The sequence below is a fragment of the Pollachius pollachius genome, assembly GCF_949987615.1.
Source record: "Pollachius pollachius genome assembly, chromosome: 15".
NCBI lineage: Eukaryota > Metazoa > Chordata > Actinopteri > Gadiformes > Gadidae > Pollachius > Pollachius pollachius.
In genome coordinates, this window is record NC_136948.1 from 505,158 (window position 1) to 522,191 (window position 17,034).

Genomic DNA, 17,034 nt, shown 5'->3' on the forward strand with positions numbered 1-17,034 from the left:
CTTTTCACTGTACTGTACTGCACTGTACTGTACCGTTCCAGTAGTATCAGGATGGCATGCATTTTACAATCAGTTGCTTATTTTTATTTTTTATAAACCAGGACAAGATTAACCAACCACTTCTTGCCACAAGCAAACTGTGTGTCCCAACGCGTTGCTGCGCCAGACAGTGAGAGTAATAGTTGTTAAATCAGATGCCACAGAGCTAAAAGATCCTACGAGATCTGCCCTTATAATTTGCTCACTTGATTTGATACACAGTAATTTTCTTCTTTTTTTTTGCTTACAGCAAAAAAGGAAATAAATAAGACACCACACTTGTATAATGTATAAACAATACAAATTTGTCATATTCTGAAATGGAAAGAGTCCTTTTTTTTCCCGTGTGTTGTCTTTTACAATGATCTCGTGTCTTGACCCCCCTCTCGTTAAGCACGACATGTTGCTTACATGCTGAAATCGGTCAAGATAAGATGAGCTTATTCATCATCAACACGTATACAAAAAATCTATTTTTTTTGTTATTTAACTGAGGATCACATAGCTCTAAAAGTCACTTAGGAGAATGATGTAGCTGCTAATTGTTACTACACTGATAACGTCTCTGAACTGGATTGAAGAGTAAGGTCACTAAAGTTGCTAGTTAGCCGTTTTGCTGTATGCTTACAATAGTAAGTGTGCTTTATATTACAGTACATGTCAGCAGTTGTCCTCTTGGCACAGAGATCCAAGGTCCGTGATCATACCATCGTCATGTGTCAACAGCTCCCTGAAACAGGAACGCCGAGAGTTAAATGTTCTCATCATTCCTCCTTAATCTCTCTCAATCAATCTCTCTCTCTCACTCTCTCGCTCTGGTTCTGCTCGAGAGCAGGCCGCTCTCTCTCTCTCTCACTCTCTCGCTCTGGTTCTGCTCGAGAGCAGGCCTCTCTCGCTCTCTCCTCTCGGCGTGCTGCCCTAGTGCCTCACACTCACACGTAGTACTCCTTGTCCTTGTTCTGCTGCTGCTTCTTGCTGCTGCCCTTGGAGCCCGGCTGCTTGTCCTTCAGCAGGGCGCCGTTGCTCTGCACGGCCGAGTTGGTGATGTAGTTGCGGCTCTCGTCCACCTGGTAGGAGCCTTCGTCCCTGTTCCTGTACTTGTACATGGCGTACAGGAGGATGAGGATGCACAGGGCGGCGGCCGCCACTATCCCGACGACCATCCCGGTGGTGCTGCTGGCCTCGCGGAGAACCTCCGCGGACCCAGGGACGCGCCTGACGCCAGGATCGGTGGGGAGTGCTGTGGGTACATTACGGAACACGGGGGAGGTTATTAGAGGGCCCCTGGAGGCGTCTCGCTCAGAGGGCGGCGGGGGCGGGCCTAGGCCGGGCCGGGGCTTAAGCGGCCGGTGATTCATTTTGCCCGCGGGCCGCTCGGGGGTGCGGAGGGTGGAGGCGGCGGTGGTCTGGTCGAGGGAGGGCGGCGTGGCGCCGCCGGGGCGGGGGGGCTTGAGGTTAGCTCTAACAGTCTGCGTGTCCCACTCGGGCGGGAGAGTTTTGTAGCCACCTTCAAAGGCCGGTGAGGAAAAGGTCTTATCTGTTACCAAGGAGAAGGTGGTGTGAGAATCTTCATCATCATCATCATGATCAGCAGCGGGGGGGGCGGGTTGATCGCTGCCCCAGAGCCAAACCCCCAAATCACCAAGCCAGCATCATCATCATCATCATCATCACAATCATGGCTGCCTCGGTCCGACCGGCACGGGGGCCTCGCCGCCGGGGCCCCGGGCGAGGGCTCTTTGGTGCTCTCAATAACGGTGAGGAGTGGGGGGCTGGGGGTGGAGGGGGGCGCTAGGGGGCTCGCTAAGGACTCCTCAACATGTACCGGCATCACTAATTCACCTCCTAGGGTCAGAGATAGACAGACAGACATGTTAGAGAGAAGGACCACACCGCATCCCGCTCAAGCTCGTTACCGTTCATGCAGACCGCTCAAGCTCGTTAACGTTCATGCAGACCGCTCAAGATCGTTAACGTTCATGCAGACCGCTCAAGATCGTTAACGTTCATGCAGACCGCTCAAGATCGTTAACGTTCATGCAGACCGCTCAAGATCGTTAACGTTCATGCAGACCGCTCAAGCTCTTTAACGTTCATGCAGACCGCTCAAGCTCTTTAACGTTCATGCAGACCGCTCAAGCTCTTTAACGTTCATGCAGACCGCTCAAGCTCTTTAACGTTTATGCAGACCGCTCAAGCTCGTTAACGTTTATGCAGACCGCTCAAGCTCTTTAACGTTCATGCAGACCGCTCAAGCTTTTTAACGTTCATGCAGACCGCTCAAGCTCGTTAAGTTCATGCAGACCGCCATGCGACAGACACAACCGCGGACAGCGGCAAACCAAGAGGTTGACGCAGCACAGCGCTAGAAGAAGTGGATGACTGGGATACTTTGACTAGCGCTTGGTTCTTTACTTTGGTCGTGTAAATGCCTATAGGTTTACCTAAAATATTCTGAACATTTTGCCTAAATGATTACATGTACAATGTTCAGATTGGAGTATGTTAATACCTCCATAGGTGGAATGCATCTAGAATGTATTGATCTACAACATGGGTTAAACAGGGCGAGGGGAGATATGTTTAAATATGTTTATCAATGAAGGCCTAGTAACCAATGATTGTCTATAGTTGTTGTCTATATATAATGGAGTTACTGGGACTAATTGTTAAATATATCTGTGAATACTATTTGCATAAGGCATAACCTAAACCAAAAAGATCAATTATAAAAAAAAAAAAAAAAAAATCGCATTGATACGAACATAACTGATGACGTTTGCGAACACAAACACAGATCTATTGGCGACAGATATAAAATCGCTGCTTAACTTAAAACCGAGAGATGCAGTTTTTAAGGACAACAGCAAAGCTCACCGTGATTGGCTCATTTATCTGTGGGTGTTATTTGGAGATGTTGGTACTGATTAGTCTTCAAACCCAATCAACTGATGCTACGGTACATTGTACATTTTTTATTTGGACTTTTTCAGTGGGGAAAACCTTAAAAACTGCATCTTAAACTGGCCCTTAAAGACACAACATAATAAAATATTTTGAATTCTCAACTTACATTGTCAGATTGCCCGTATGTTTGGCATGAGGAAAAGGGTTCACAAAGGAAAGTTGTGTAAATATGTTCTTTTGTAATTGTTCACTGCTGTTAAACATCGAGGTTTGTGTTGAATCTATCTTTAAACATGATGATACAGGGAGGCAACAACAAATACATCCACACCACGTAACATAAAAAATAAACTTCACCATAATTCTGTTTTGTTTTTTTCCTTGACATAAATAATTTCTGCTCTTACAAAAAAACTGTACATCTACAAGTTTTTTCGTTTTCGATAGACTTCTCCATAAATATCTACATTCTATTCATTGTTAGGATTTTTGCTTAAATTGTTTGTTCTTCATTTAGAATGGATGAATGACCATATATATATATATAGATATTTATTATCTCTAGAGACGAGGATAGACTTGGGGGGGCTGGGAGTGGGGAAGGGGCCTATGAACACTCTAAGTAGGAAATGAGGGCGATGATGGTGATTGTGTGAGTCAGTTGCCATGTCCATGTAAAGGCAGTACGAAGCGGTTGGGCAGCATTAGAGCTTGTGGCTGTAAGGAAGGGACGGGGATACAGTACAAACAATGAGCATATACATGCCCATTTATACAGAAAGAAAAATAAACAAAACAGGAGAACTCTTGAGACTCACAAGTCCGACAAACCCTAAACTGCAACTTCTCAGCCATGCAATATATATTTCGGGTTTTTAATTCAAAAAATATTTCATATTTTTGTGTCAAGGTAATCCATTTTTGGTAAGATTGGTTGTATAAAAGTTTAGCTCAGGTATAGCGAAATAGCTCAGAATAGACCTTCACATATGTGGATCTGGAACTTCTTCATTAGCTAATGTGTGGGCTTAGGTGAGCATAAAGGAAGAAAGAAGATTAAAACAAAGAGTAGAAAGGTTTGAATCAAATGAACAATAGAACACCAGTTCAAGCTGTGTGTTACAACCTGAGCACACACCCAGCCAAGGTAGCACCAAATCCACATATGAATAAATAATGTTCAAACTATAGTTCAAATATTCACAAGTGATCATTTACAAAGCAAACCAAACATACTCAATAAACCACAAATAAATATCAGAATCAGAACACAAATGCCATTAATAATTATAGACTGACTGTTGGTATCGGTAGAACATTGGACAGATTATAACTACTTATTAACTAAAAAAGAAAAAATTGAATGTGGAAAATGTAGAAGATGAAATAAACAAAGTAATTTAAAAAACATACTACAACCAGATGCACACGAAAGAAAACAGACACAGTCGAGAGAGGACTGACCCGCTCTCTGTGTTCCTGATGACAAATATATATCAAATGTATATATCAAATATATCCACTAATGGTAGTTATTACACATGAGGCGGCCGTGCGGTCTGGGTGGAGAGAGAGGGAGAGAGAGAGAGAGAGAGAGAGAGAGAGAGAGAGAGAGAGAGAGAGAGAGAGAGAGAGAGAGAGAGAGAGAGGAGAGCGAGGGAGAGAGAGAGAGAGCGAGAGAGGGGGGGGAGAAAGAGAGAGGACAGAGAGACAGGACAGAGAGAGAGAGGACAGAGAGAGAGAGAGAGAGCAAGGCAGACAGACAGAGAGAGAGAGAGAGGACAGAAAGAGGGGGAGAGAGAGAGAGAGAGAGACAGAGAGAGAGAGAAAGAGTGAGAGAAAGACAGATAGAGAGAAAGAGCGAGAGAAAGACAGAGACAGAGAGAAGGGACAGGCTGAGAGTGGCTTCATTTGATTTCTTGTATTATCCCTTTATTGATATTTTGGTTTGTACTGGCAGATGTTGGTGCATGCTTAAAGTTGCATTTAGGGAAAGTACAAAAATAAACAGACGACACAGTAATCTAGGGCCGATGGATGAGTTGGGGGGGGGGGAGTAGAAGGAATATATCAAGTTGTATTAATAGACGTGGGACAAACGTTTACAATGGAAACCCTGAAACAATGTGGAAACAGAAAGAGGTCAGATGATAGACAGGCCATCCAAGGCCTCAGGGGACCGTGTTGATGTAGGAGACAGCATCAGTCTGGCATCGCTCGGTTACACTATCTTTACCATTTAAAAGTGGCTGGACCAATCAGTGCCGGCGGGGCCTAGGTTGTAAATTACTCCCACCAATCAGGCTAAAAAAGCTAAGTAACCTTTTGCGCAACACTCCCTTAGCTTTGGAAGTTGGTTTCAACCTTAGCGGGGCCAGATTCTTCGATTTTTTGCGAGAAACTGAAAGGTAATTCCAGGAGGTCAGGGTTTTCCGGGAGGCCACACCAGTTCTATGCGGTCACTAAGAGTGTTCCAGATGACATCGGCTGCTGCTTCCTTCATATTGGCTGTATCCTCTTTAATGATTCCTTTAAATGGTTATTTATGCTTTGTCTGAAACCATGTGAGGAGATCCCAATGACTTCAAGCAAAGTACAAAGGTGGGAAGTTTATGTTTTTATTATGATCATTTTTCAGATTCATGAAAACCTTTCACTAGTTCTTAATATAATCCTCTTCCTTGTCGTGGATATAAGATGTATAAAGAAAAGTATGTGATAGCAGTAGGAGGCCATCCAAAATATCCAGGAACTTTTTATTGAAATGATTCCAGATTTGCTTTGTAGCAGTAATACATGTGTACAAATTTACATTAATGTAGCTCTACATGCATTTTTGTACTTTTTTACTACTGTCCCATTGAAATTATGCTGATAGTGCTAACAATACAGCAATATGAATGAAGCTTTAGCCAGTCAGGATTTTGACACATTCTCCAATACATCGTCTTTTGTAATGTTCCCACCACCTTTTATTTGCAGATTAAATGTAGATTCAAGTAAATATTTGGAAACAATAATTGCATATGATGGCATGTGTCTTAGCATTAAGCAAAAGAGACCTTTGGGTCACACCATTTTCCAGTTATCAAATTCATTGATGTATTTATGTATTTGACTGATAAACTGAAGATTTGAAGATACTCTAACATCTAAATCCTTGGGAGTACACGTACCCTTTCTGTAAATGCATTTGTCTGAGGACTGGAGTTTTTGATGAACTGGAATTTGATACAAAAAGCTGGGAAATCACAGTAATTAGAATAGATGAAAGATTCAAGAACTTCATCTGTCACTTGCTTTTTGTTTAATGCAGATTCCTTTAATTTAAGATAACTTGAATATGCATTTTGTACATAAGGGACTGCTTTCCTGCAGACAGACAAAAGACAAAAGATGAATTACATCTGATATATTTTAGGCTAGCCTACCACATTGTCCTAAAAGTCGGTTGATAATATCCAACTGTTTGTGTGTTAACACCTACTAGGTGTGTTCAAAGTGCTATAGCAGCTTGGTAGAATTTGAACGGTAACGCGCCATTCTTTGGGTATTACATTGTGATAATATTTGTCCAGTCATTTCCAAAGTCATCAGTTATATCATGTAGGCTGGAGTGCAGTGATACTTAGTTAATCAGTATCATTTGAATAGCCATCATATGTAATTATAAGGGGGTGCAGATGGTTAGGGTGGGGGTGCACAGAGAAAAATAAACAGACACCATTTAGAGAGTGACAGAAGGGTAGGGGGGAGGGGGAGAGGGGGAGAGGGGGGGGAGAGGGGGGGAGAGGGGGGAGAGGGGGGAGAGCGACTCAAACACAGAAGCAGCCGGTGAGGCCTAGATGAGACGGAGCTGGAGCCCCCCCAGGTGAAGCCAACAGAAGACATGCTGCACACCAACACCCCAGAACAGTCTGCTGTCACATCCCCCTAATGGAGCACATCAAAAAATGGCAAGACGTCTCATTTGGTGCAAAAATATTGTTTCACCAATCTGCAATTTGGGTTACTTAAAGATAACCAAATATTCAAATCTAACCCTAAAGGGAATGCACCAAAACACATTCCAGTAACCCCATTGGTGTGGGGTGAAGCCATAGCCTGGAACCACTGAGTGAATGGGAATGTGCATTTGGTTCAGCAGAGACAATCCCCAAGGTTTGATTCGCTCGAATGCAGAAAGGCGTTTTGGAGCTTTGGGTTTGGTTGGGAGGGCATTTAAATGACGTAAGGAAACGTGAGGGTGCCATTTATGTCACATATTAAATTCTTATGTAAAATCTACACGTTTCCTAAAAGGTTTGCGTCGTAAAAGATAATGTTGCCATTTTCTGTTCTGCTTTGGTAGAAATAAAAAATGTTGAATGTTTTTTTAATAAAAGCTTGATAAAATGTTTCAGCCACGAAGGAAAACATTGTTTTCATCTTTTGAAATTTCATGCTTCACACAATGATATGAGACCAGACAAGAATGTCAAATTTTTCTGGATAATAATTGGCTGACAAATGAGAATGATGGTTTTGGCAACAAACAAAAATAGTGAAGCAGCACTCCAAAATGTAACGAAACACACCGGAATCCTCGCTTCACTCATGATACAAAAGAAAGGAAAATGGAGAAATAGTATCGGCTCGCATCGGAACAAACAAAAGACACATCAAGTCAACAAAGCATGTGCCGGTCCACGGCGAATGATGTCAGGGTTAGAATGGGGTGAGCTTCTGTGTAAAAACATGATGATGACTGGGGCCCTGTCTGTGTCAGTCTTCAAAAGTCCCATGAGTGTTAGGATACAGGGAAGATAATTAAGCCCGTTTTCACTGCTATCTGTCACATATATTTTGGGAGAAATTGGCATTGACCTTAGGGGGAAGGGTAATATTATGTAACCCTATACCCAACTGAAGAGCAACACTCGCCTCATGTCTCTCTGAATTCAGACCAATCACTGAGACTCCTCTTTCAATCTGACAGTTTCATATTTGCATAAACATTTTCAAACCAAATTATGTTTTTTTTTAACTATTGTTAGTGTGTAAGTGTGTAAATAATCAGAAATCTCGTGGAATCAGGCTTTCAACATTGAAAATAATATAATAAAAAAGGTGTATTGTTATAAACCTAGGTGTCATTAGATGATAATGACTTACTTAAGGAAGGAACTTGCTTAAGGAACATCTTATTGTAAACTGGAATTAATGTCTTAGCTTAAATTGGGAAACATAAAACTTAAACTAAAACGTTAAACTGTGCTTTGCTGCAGAGACATGATGGAGACAGATTGCTCTTAAGATAAGGACCCGGACCAAATTCCCTCAAAAACGAACGTAAAATAAAACCAAATAAATATGATTTGTTTTGCCTCTACATTATAATGCCCTATTTTAGATTGTTATTGTTTTAGAAAAAGACAGAAGAAAAACAAAACCAAAAATAAGAATAAACTGAAACAAAATGTACACAGAAATCCGATGATACTTCTCAATTTCATGTATCGCCAAAACAAGCGTCTAAATATGGAAAACACAAAAAAAAACTACTTCATCTACTCAAGATTTCTTATTTCAGATTTTACTTATATAGAGAAAATCTTAAAAACTTAAATACATGTTATGTCACAATGTATCAGGTGAAGATGCAGTCACAGCGCCCTTCACAGCAGCGTTTGACTCAAACACGGTGATACATTTTGAAGCATCAATGCAGAGAACATGGCTCATCTCAATACTAATTTTGAACTCTGGAAATTATTTATGTCTTCATTTTAGCTCCATATGGGGCTAAATTAGTATGTGACCATGTTAACCACTTCGAAAAACCCCATGGGCAAGTGTAGCTCATTGGTGCTGCGTGGAAAGACCACCCAAGTGTAACATGCATTCTTTCACAGAATAAGGGATCTGGTTCCCTAGTGGAGCAAAAGGTGCATAAAAACTCTTTTTTTTTTCATTAATATTTAAATACGAAGGCCATAGTGGCGCTCTTGTCTCTTTTTTGTGACGCACTTCTGTAGCTATTTTTTTGCAAATTATCTTCAACTTAAAGATTTATTCCGTTGACGGTTTCCCCATGTAATGCAATTTATTTTGATTTATTTAATTGTTTTATGTATTTAAAAGGGACAATCAATTTACATTTTTAGTTTACACTCAAAATGTAAATGTGCCAGAGTTAGCAAAATTGCAAAATTTCATCTGTTGTCCCTTTGGCTAAATGGCTTTTAAATACTTTAAAAAGATTAAAGATTTGGAAGTGGAAGAAACTCTTTGACATTACATCCTTTGGTGGTCTTTAGTCTCTGGTTACCATATTCCAGGCTGCCATATCTCGGTTTTTCTTTTACATCCTCTAGAATTTGGGCCATTTGAGAGAGCTCCCAGCTGGCGTTCCTCCTCACAGGACCGCTGCGCTCTGACTCCTGAGTTACACTTAGAGCAGCCATGGGGTGCGATGCTTTAGGACGGATGGGGAAGAGCATGAAGGAAAGGAAAAAACAAAACAAGCAAACTGACCTAGCCCACCTGCATGGCCGGTCTCGCACTCCTCCAGGTCCTCGTCGTCGCTGGAGCACTCTGCAGAGGACACGATCTCATCCGTGGAGTGCTGTGGCCCCAGCGCCGTGGGGGAGAAAGAGCCCCAACAGACACAAAGGACACGAGACAGACGGACAGAAGAGACAGACAGTCAGCACGTTGGCCACCTCAATCCTGGCACTCTTCAAACTGTGAAACACAGAGGTTTCCTGTAAGACGACACATCCGGTAGAATGTCTGTCATCATTTGTGAATAGGTTCCATGGTTAGAAATGAATTATTTAGAATTTAAAAGATAGATCTATTAACTTCTGCAAAAGGGTTCTAGCGCTTTGAAAACTAAAATCCCAATCATTTAAAACATTGGCTGGACGTTCACTCTCATATCTTCAATGAAAGAATAAAGTCAATGTATTCACCTTCACATGCAGGATTGATTTCATATTATTTTTTCCATCCACTTTATTATTTTCGTTTTACTTTGTCGTAAAATTTAATTCAATCACTCTCCCTTCACCTTTGCCAGCGCCACGCCTTGAAAGGTTTGGTCTTTATTACAGAGACAGAGCCAGCGGGGAGGAGGTGTTATACCAGAGTCGGGGTCACTCTGACCCTGATGACGTCTTTGACCAATGTCTGAAATGTGTCCTCTCAGCTCACGCCCAGCGCCCTGAGGTCCACCCTCTCTGCTCCACCCTGAGGCCCACTCTCTCCTCCACCCTGAGGCCCACTCTCTCCTCCACCCTGAGGTCCACCCTCTCTCCTCCACCCTGAGGCCCACCCTCTCCTCCACCCTGAGGCCCACTCTCTCTGCCCCACCCTGAGGCCCACCCTCTCTGCTCCACCCTGAGGCCCACCCTCTCTGCTCCACCCTGAGGCCCACTCTCTCTGCTCCACCCTGAGGCCCACTCTCTCTGCTCCACCCTGAGGCCCACTCTCTCTGCTCCACCCTGAGGCCCACCCTCTCTGCTCCACCCTGAGGCCCACCCTCTCTGCTCCACCCTGAGGCCCACCCTCTCTGCTCCACCCTGAGGCCCACTCTCTCTGCTCCACCCTGAGGCCCACTCTCTCTGCTCCACCCTGAGGCCCACTCTCTCTGCTCCACCCTGAGGCCCACTCTCTCTGCTCCACCCTGAGGCCCACTCTCTCTCCTCCACCCTGAGGCCCACTCTCTCTGCTCCACCCTGCTGAGACCCACTCTCTCTTCCCCACCCTGAGGCCCACCCTCTCTGCTCCACCCTGAGGCCCACTCTCTCTCCTCCACCCTGAAGCCCACTCTCTCTCCTCCACCCTGAGGCCCACTCTCTCTCCTCCACCCTGAGGCCCACTCTCTGCTCCCCCCTGAGGCCCACTCTCTCTGCTCCACCCTGAGGCCCACTCTCTCTGCTCCACCCTGAGGCCCACTCTCTCTGCTCCACCCTGAGGCCCACTCTCTTTGCTCCACCCTGAGGCCCACTCTCTCTGCTCCACCCTGAGGCCCACTCTCTCTGCTCCACCCTGAGGCCCACTCTCTCTGCTCCACCCTGAGGCCCACTCTCTCTGCTCCACCCTGAGGCCCACTCTCTCTGCTCCAGACCTCCAGCCGCTCAGAGACTTTATTGGGAGCAGATTGGCCGGGTGGCGTGGTAGGTGGGCTTGTCATAAAATAAAAGGTTGTCATAGAGAGAGGCTTTATGAAATTATAAATATCACAAGGGGTAATGGAGTCCTCCGCCTCCAGGGGGATAGAAGTGGGACAGTAAATAATCCCAGCTTGACGCTAGGAGATAAAACAAGGCCCCCTCCCTCCAGAACCCAATGTCGTGATTCAGTAGGACGCGGTTTCAGTCTCTGAAAGGTTGATCGTTGGGCAACGTAAAAAAAAAAAGCATTCAAAATGGGGTTGAGATGAGTAAGCGCTCTGAATGCACACCTTTCTAGTGAATATGAAATTATTCATTGAGTTGAGATATACTGTGGAGGCCACCCCTGGCTCATCGCAGAGGGATGATAACAGATGTGAGAAAACCAATGACCACAGTAATTGTTCAATTCCGGGTTAATGTGGAGTGACTTCAGCCAATGATCTGATAAACAAGCAAGGAGCCTGGCACACACACACACACACACACACACACACACACACACACACAATCAGATTTGCAGATTTACATTTTGTGTTTGTGAACTCACTTTCTCATACTGTGGAACATGTGCTCATCACGTCAACCATCTGCGAGCGTACATGCTTTTGCGTCAAGAATTCATGTCCCCTGTTGAAGACCGACCTTAATGTCATTAGGGATGCCGATAGAATTAATTTAAGTATTGGTGTTGCCCGTAATATTCCCCATGCTCACATTTAACACTGATTGGATTACTACAGTCTTGAGCACCGTAAACAGGCTGGATAGGAAGCATGCTTTGCTCCTGGGATATCACTCCCACATCCGGAAATCCCGAGTAATGTAAGCGATGATATCATAGGTCGCTCTAGGATGTTATTTGAACTGAGGTCAAAATTGTCTCTAAGGATATTTTCTATGGATATGAAAACTCAGGTACTGGACATGCAAATATCTCCTATTTCCAGCTCTTGCCCGTGTTGTAGCAGATGTTGCAGGATGTGTCCATGTCTGTCTGTGCATACTTAGACCAGATAAGACTAATGGACATGGGATTTTCTCCACGGCCGGGCTGCTAACTGACAGAGCCTGCTAGCCATGCCAGGAGACATTAGCATCACACTGGGCCCAGGTTAGAAGGGGGAGGCAGGGTGAGGGGGAGGGAGACGGGGGAGAGACAAGCAGGCCAGCAATGCAGTCATAAGGACGGCATCTCAATTAGTATGTGAACGCATCTGCATACTCTGCTGCAGCTCTCTCCGGGTGACTGTCTCTATCCACAGATTACCCCCAGGCTCAATGAGTCCTGTTAAGATAAGTCTTGTTTGGTTGAATCAAGCTCTGAGATTGTCATATTTGTTCGAAATGATACACATATACCAAATGATGTGCTTTTTTCATAGTTATAAGAAAAGGTTTGGCCCTTTTGTCACGGTTGAGACCAAAAAGCGATGTGGCAGAAAGCGTAATCCATCCCTTAGGGAGACATTATTTATTAAATATGCTCAGTCTAAAAAAACGGATCAGGTATACTGATGTATATTCTGAAACTTATATTAATGCAATAAATGGAACATTTGTATACTTACTTCAAATTTCTACTAATTTCTGAGAATCTCTGAGGCTGTGACGCAACTTTTGCATTTGTGTTTTGTTTGAGTCCATTGTTTGAGTAATTCATCTGACCCCCATCAAATGTATAATTTGATTCCATTTGCCAAACACGCCTACATCCGTAGATATGTTTGGGAGAATATGGCTAAAGAATAAACACTAACAATGAGTTGAACCCAGAGTATCTGCAGAGTGGGTCTTCGGCTGAGTTAAGCTAAAACTGAACTGCTTGGTGCACAACGTTTGGCCTGCTGCATACGATACATATTAACCTAAATCCTATAGTTAAAAAACATCTAATGTGATTGGCTGCAATCAAAAACAAAATGACAAATTTAAAATGCATGTGTTGTATTTACAAACAAATACATTTTAGTTCACACACTACTGGCGATCTTTGTGTGCAGAAGATGCAAATGATTGTGACAGCATCCACAAACGATTTACATTTGCAAGTAATGTGTGCCTGTAGAATTTGTCTCCTTTTCAAATATATGAGTAGATCATTTCCTATGGATTTAAAAGTGAGTTGTGTGTTGTGTACAATATAACACTGTGTAAATCATGGATTCAATCATGGAACATTTTTTGAAGGTTGTTCGTTGGATGGATTTTGAGACTAACCCAAATTTAATATTTTCTGTGGGAACGTGTCCTTGTGAATATGATTGTGTGTCAATATAATTACGTTAGGGTTAGCTATTTTGTATGCTACACCACACATATTACATTCTGTTTAAGTTTACCTGTAGAAATGTATATGTGTAGGAGCCATTTTAGCCTCTTCTTTGTTTAACTTTGATTATAATGCATGACTCTTCTGTACTACTTTATTGAGATGTGGTGCCCTCTGCAGGTCAAAGGCCATCAATAGGACAGAGGCCGCGAGGAGGCGCGGCCAACTGAGAGCACAGCTGTTTGACCTGGTCTCGGCTTCGCTTGTTTTTTTTGTTGCTCATGCTGCTCTTTGTAAATTCTTTAGTTAATATATCCAGTCTGCCTTATTATTTATTGAACAAGATAAAGGATCTGTAAAACCTTATTTTTGGTAATTAAAACCCATCTATGATTGGAACACACATTTTTTGGTTTATTGCAAGTAATACAAGCGTCAAGGATTCACTCAGTCATCACAAGGAGAAACTCAGGACACATCATTCCCTACAATATGTATTACAGACATTTCAGTATGGGATGGTATCATGAGATGGGCCAGACAGACTGAGAGCAAGTGCATCTCATTGCTGTCGGTGGGTGCTTCTAGGTTCAGTGGCCCGCTACTTGGAGTATTATCTGATGTACATGTGTTTGACATTCTCCGGCAGAGTTGTGCCTCCCCTTGTTGTGCTCATCCAGGGACAGCTACAAGCCCAGCCGGTCAGGCGGATGATTAATGGCATAGCATTCGCTTAGACAAGCACAGCAGTCAAATAATCCCTTCTCCAAACCCATGGCCCCAAAAGTTCTCTCATATAAAAAATGTCACTTGTAATCTACTTCAAACTTTTAACATCAGTGGTATTGAGCACACTTTGGTACAATTTGTACAATTTGAATGGAAAAGCTGAGTGTAAGTTAGGCACATTTAAAAAAAGCAGTGTTGAGACACAGACTTGGGAATGCTCATGCCGTCATGATTGACTAATTATAATAAATGATGTGCACCCTTCGGATATTGTCGTTCCGCATAACATTCACCATGAAAAGGTGATACAAGGCTTTTTGAGTGTGCACATCTGTGGATTCAGAAAGGTTTGTTGAGAGAAAGAGAAATATCCTTTCTAGCCAGATGATCGTGATGTATTAAAAAGCACTTTAATCGGATGGGTAGAAGAAAAAACATTGTACCGCATTTCACCTACAAATCACCAAGCTCTTGCTCTACGTTAATTCGCAATGACAAAAACAAGTCCACTCTCTTTTTCAATCATTATATCACACTATAAATAACTGGTTAGTGATCATTTTTGCTATAAATATAACATTTAATTTAGCCAAATGTGATGTGTTGGTGGTTGTGTTAGAGTTATGAACATAGTTTTGCTGTTCCTGCTTAAAGGCCAAGTGTGTGTCAGTTCCAACGACTAGGGTGGCCTGTTCTGTACTGTACTGTGTGATATGTCCTGTTCTGTACTGTACTGTGTGAGGTGTACTGTACTGTACTGTACTGTGTGAGGTGGCCTGTACTGTATTGTGTGATGTGTACTGTATTGTGTGATGTGTCCTGTACTGTATTGTGTCCTCTACTGTATTGTGTGATGTGTCCTGTACTGTATTGTGTCCTCTACTGTATTGTGTGATGTGTCCTGTACTGTATTGTGTCCTCTACTGTATTGTGTGATGTGTCCTGTACTGTATTGTGTGATGTGTTGGGATAAGATGATGTTTGCAGTTGTATCGCAACAGATTTGTTTAGGATACCAACTTTGTCCAAAAGATTGAAAGCCAAACTTCAGGTATCAAACAGTGAAACTAATTTTTCTAGAACATGGATGTATTTAAGAACACACACCATAATCCCCCTCATCCACAAAGTGCCATCGCAACACTGTGTTACCGTCTGTGCGGCGGATGATGTTAATGTCTGGGAGGGGGTTCAGCTTCTAGGACACTTCTATACAACACCACGGTGTGTAGGGATGGGTGGAACTCCTGGCCAGCGGTTTGATGTCCGCATCAGTCCAAAATGGGTCGTTGCCATGGGGATCACAGCCCCATTCCATCCCATAACTCTTTCTTTCAAAAGGCGGACCTTTGAAGTAGACACTGCTAGTAGAGTGGATTCACTTGTATAGACAGAAGGTAATACAGAGATGACCCATTCTTACTAAATCCTCATCTCCACATGATCTCCCCCTATCTCCCTCTCTCTAACAGCTGCTCAGTCCTCCCCTGGTCACTGCTCCAGCAGGTGGAGGCTATGGGGGGCGTACATCATGTAGCTGTACTGCAGCAGCCCAGCAGCCTGCCGTCTGATTTACAATAGAGGAAGGGAAGGTGTTGGGGGGGACTTCATCCTCGTCCAGACCCAGATTGTGTCCACTCATTGGTGGCTGTTCAAACTTCAGCAAGCGTAAGCAGCCCTGACTGGAGGCGTTTAGCTTCGTGTTGTCGATCACGTGGTGACGTTGGTGTGCAACATTTGGCTGGCCGCTTTATTGACCACTGGGTTCCAGACTTTGATGGGAAATCAGTCTGCAGAGGTTTAGGGCAACAGACTAGACAAAACAAGTTTTCAGAAGATAAAAAGCAACAGGTGACACAATGTCTGTGTCGGCAGCACCTCATATAGGCCTTTGTAGGAGCCCATTATCCCTATTTGTATTATGTTTATATTTCAGTAAAATGGACAGGGCAAAGAGGAGGTCCCAGCCTATAGAGCGAGCTCACTTCAGCCTGTTGGGCTTAGTTGGGGGGGGGGGGGATGTCTCTGTACAGTAGCCTGTTTCACTGGGGTAAGGGGGAACACAGTGACAGCCAATCAACGTTCAACCGGCCGTTCCCTGCAGTCCGGAGTCAACCGCAGCATGGAGGAGAAAGTGATTGTTGCTGTTTGCGACTCAAGGAGCTCTATATCTAAATAATATAATATTATATCATATTATATCTATATCTATATAATAAAAAATATCACACCAAAAGCTGTGTGCGACTCCGGATGATATATGAATAGACTGCGTCGGGTTCTCCGACGTCTCTGGTGCTTCCACAACAACACAACTTCCTCATACACGTGCGACTAAATTTGCATGATAAAACTTTGAAGGCTGTACAGAGGTTCTAAAACTATTTTGATATATTAAGATGAAAGCTTAAGAGGTTATTCTCCTGGATCAATACCATCATTTGAAAGCTATTAAAAGGTTCCTAGACTGAATTCAAAAATATAATTTTCTCTTACCCACATTTTGAACACGATATCTGAACCACTGCCCCCACCGAGTTGCCACTGCGATGACGTCTCAGCTGTCTCCTCATTCCTCTAAGCAGGCAAATTAGTTAACTTCTCCTTCCCCTGTGGTCTGCTCTGCCAAGAGGGCTGGACTGATGGTGACGACTTCAGCCCCTCGCCATGTACCCCGTAACGTACAGCTCTATGATGTCATTAATCAATAGGAAGGGCCCAGCCAGGCAACCAACACCGCTAGATCCCTGTCCACAACCCCCAGCGCATCATCTCCAGGGATAAGAGGAAAGCTGTGATATTGAACCGTTGTCTGGACACCAGAGCGCAATGGGGCCTGCAGCCTGTAGAACAGGCGGGAATGAGATGGGCTTTCAGGGCAAACGTTGGAGGAAAGGTTGCAGTCTCCCAGGGAATCGTATAACAGAT

The 17,034-nt window shown here is 43.6% G+C and overlaps 1 protein-coding gene across 3 annotated transcripts in view; it reads right to left on the bottom strand.

Moving 5' to 3' along the window:
- Window positions 1-971: 971 nt before the first annotated feature.
- The window catches only part of nrxn3a (neurexin 3a), a gene marked incomplete at its 3' end in the record, with an annotated part of 139,230 nt that continues 123,167 nt past the window's right edge, over window positions 972-17,034 (bottom strand). For 2 of the 3 annotated variants that reach the window (XM_079752065.1, XM_079752064.1), the window contains 2 exons: window positions 9,472-9,553; window positions 972-1,576 (listed from right to left, as the gene is read on the bottom strand). In XM_079752065.1, the coding sequence (XP_079608191.1) occupies window positions 972-1,576; window positions 9,472-9,553 (687 nt within the window). The remainder of the gene's footprint in view (window positions 1,577-9,471; window positions 9,554-17,034) is intronic. The other variant, XM_079752066.1, reaches the window with a different exon arrangement.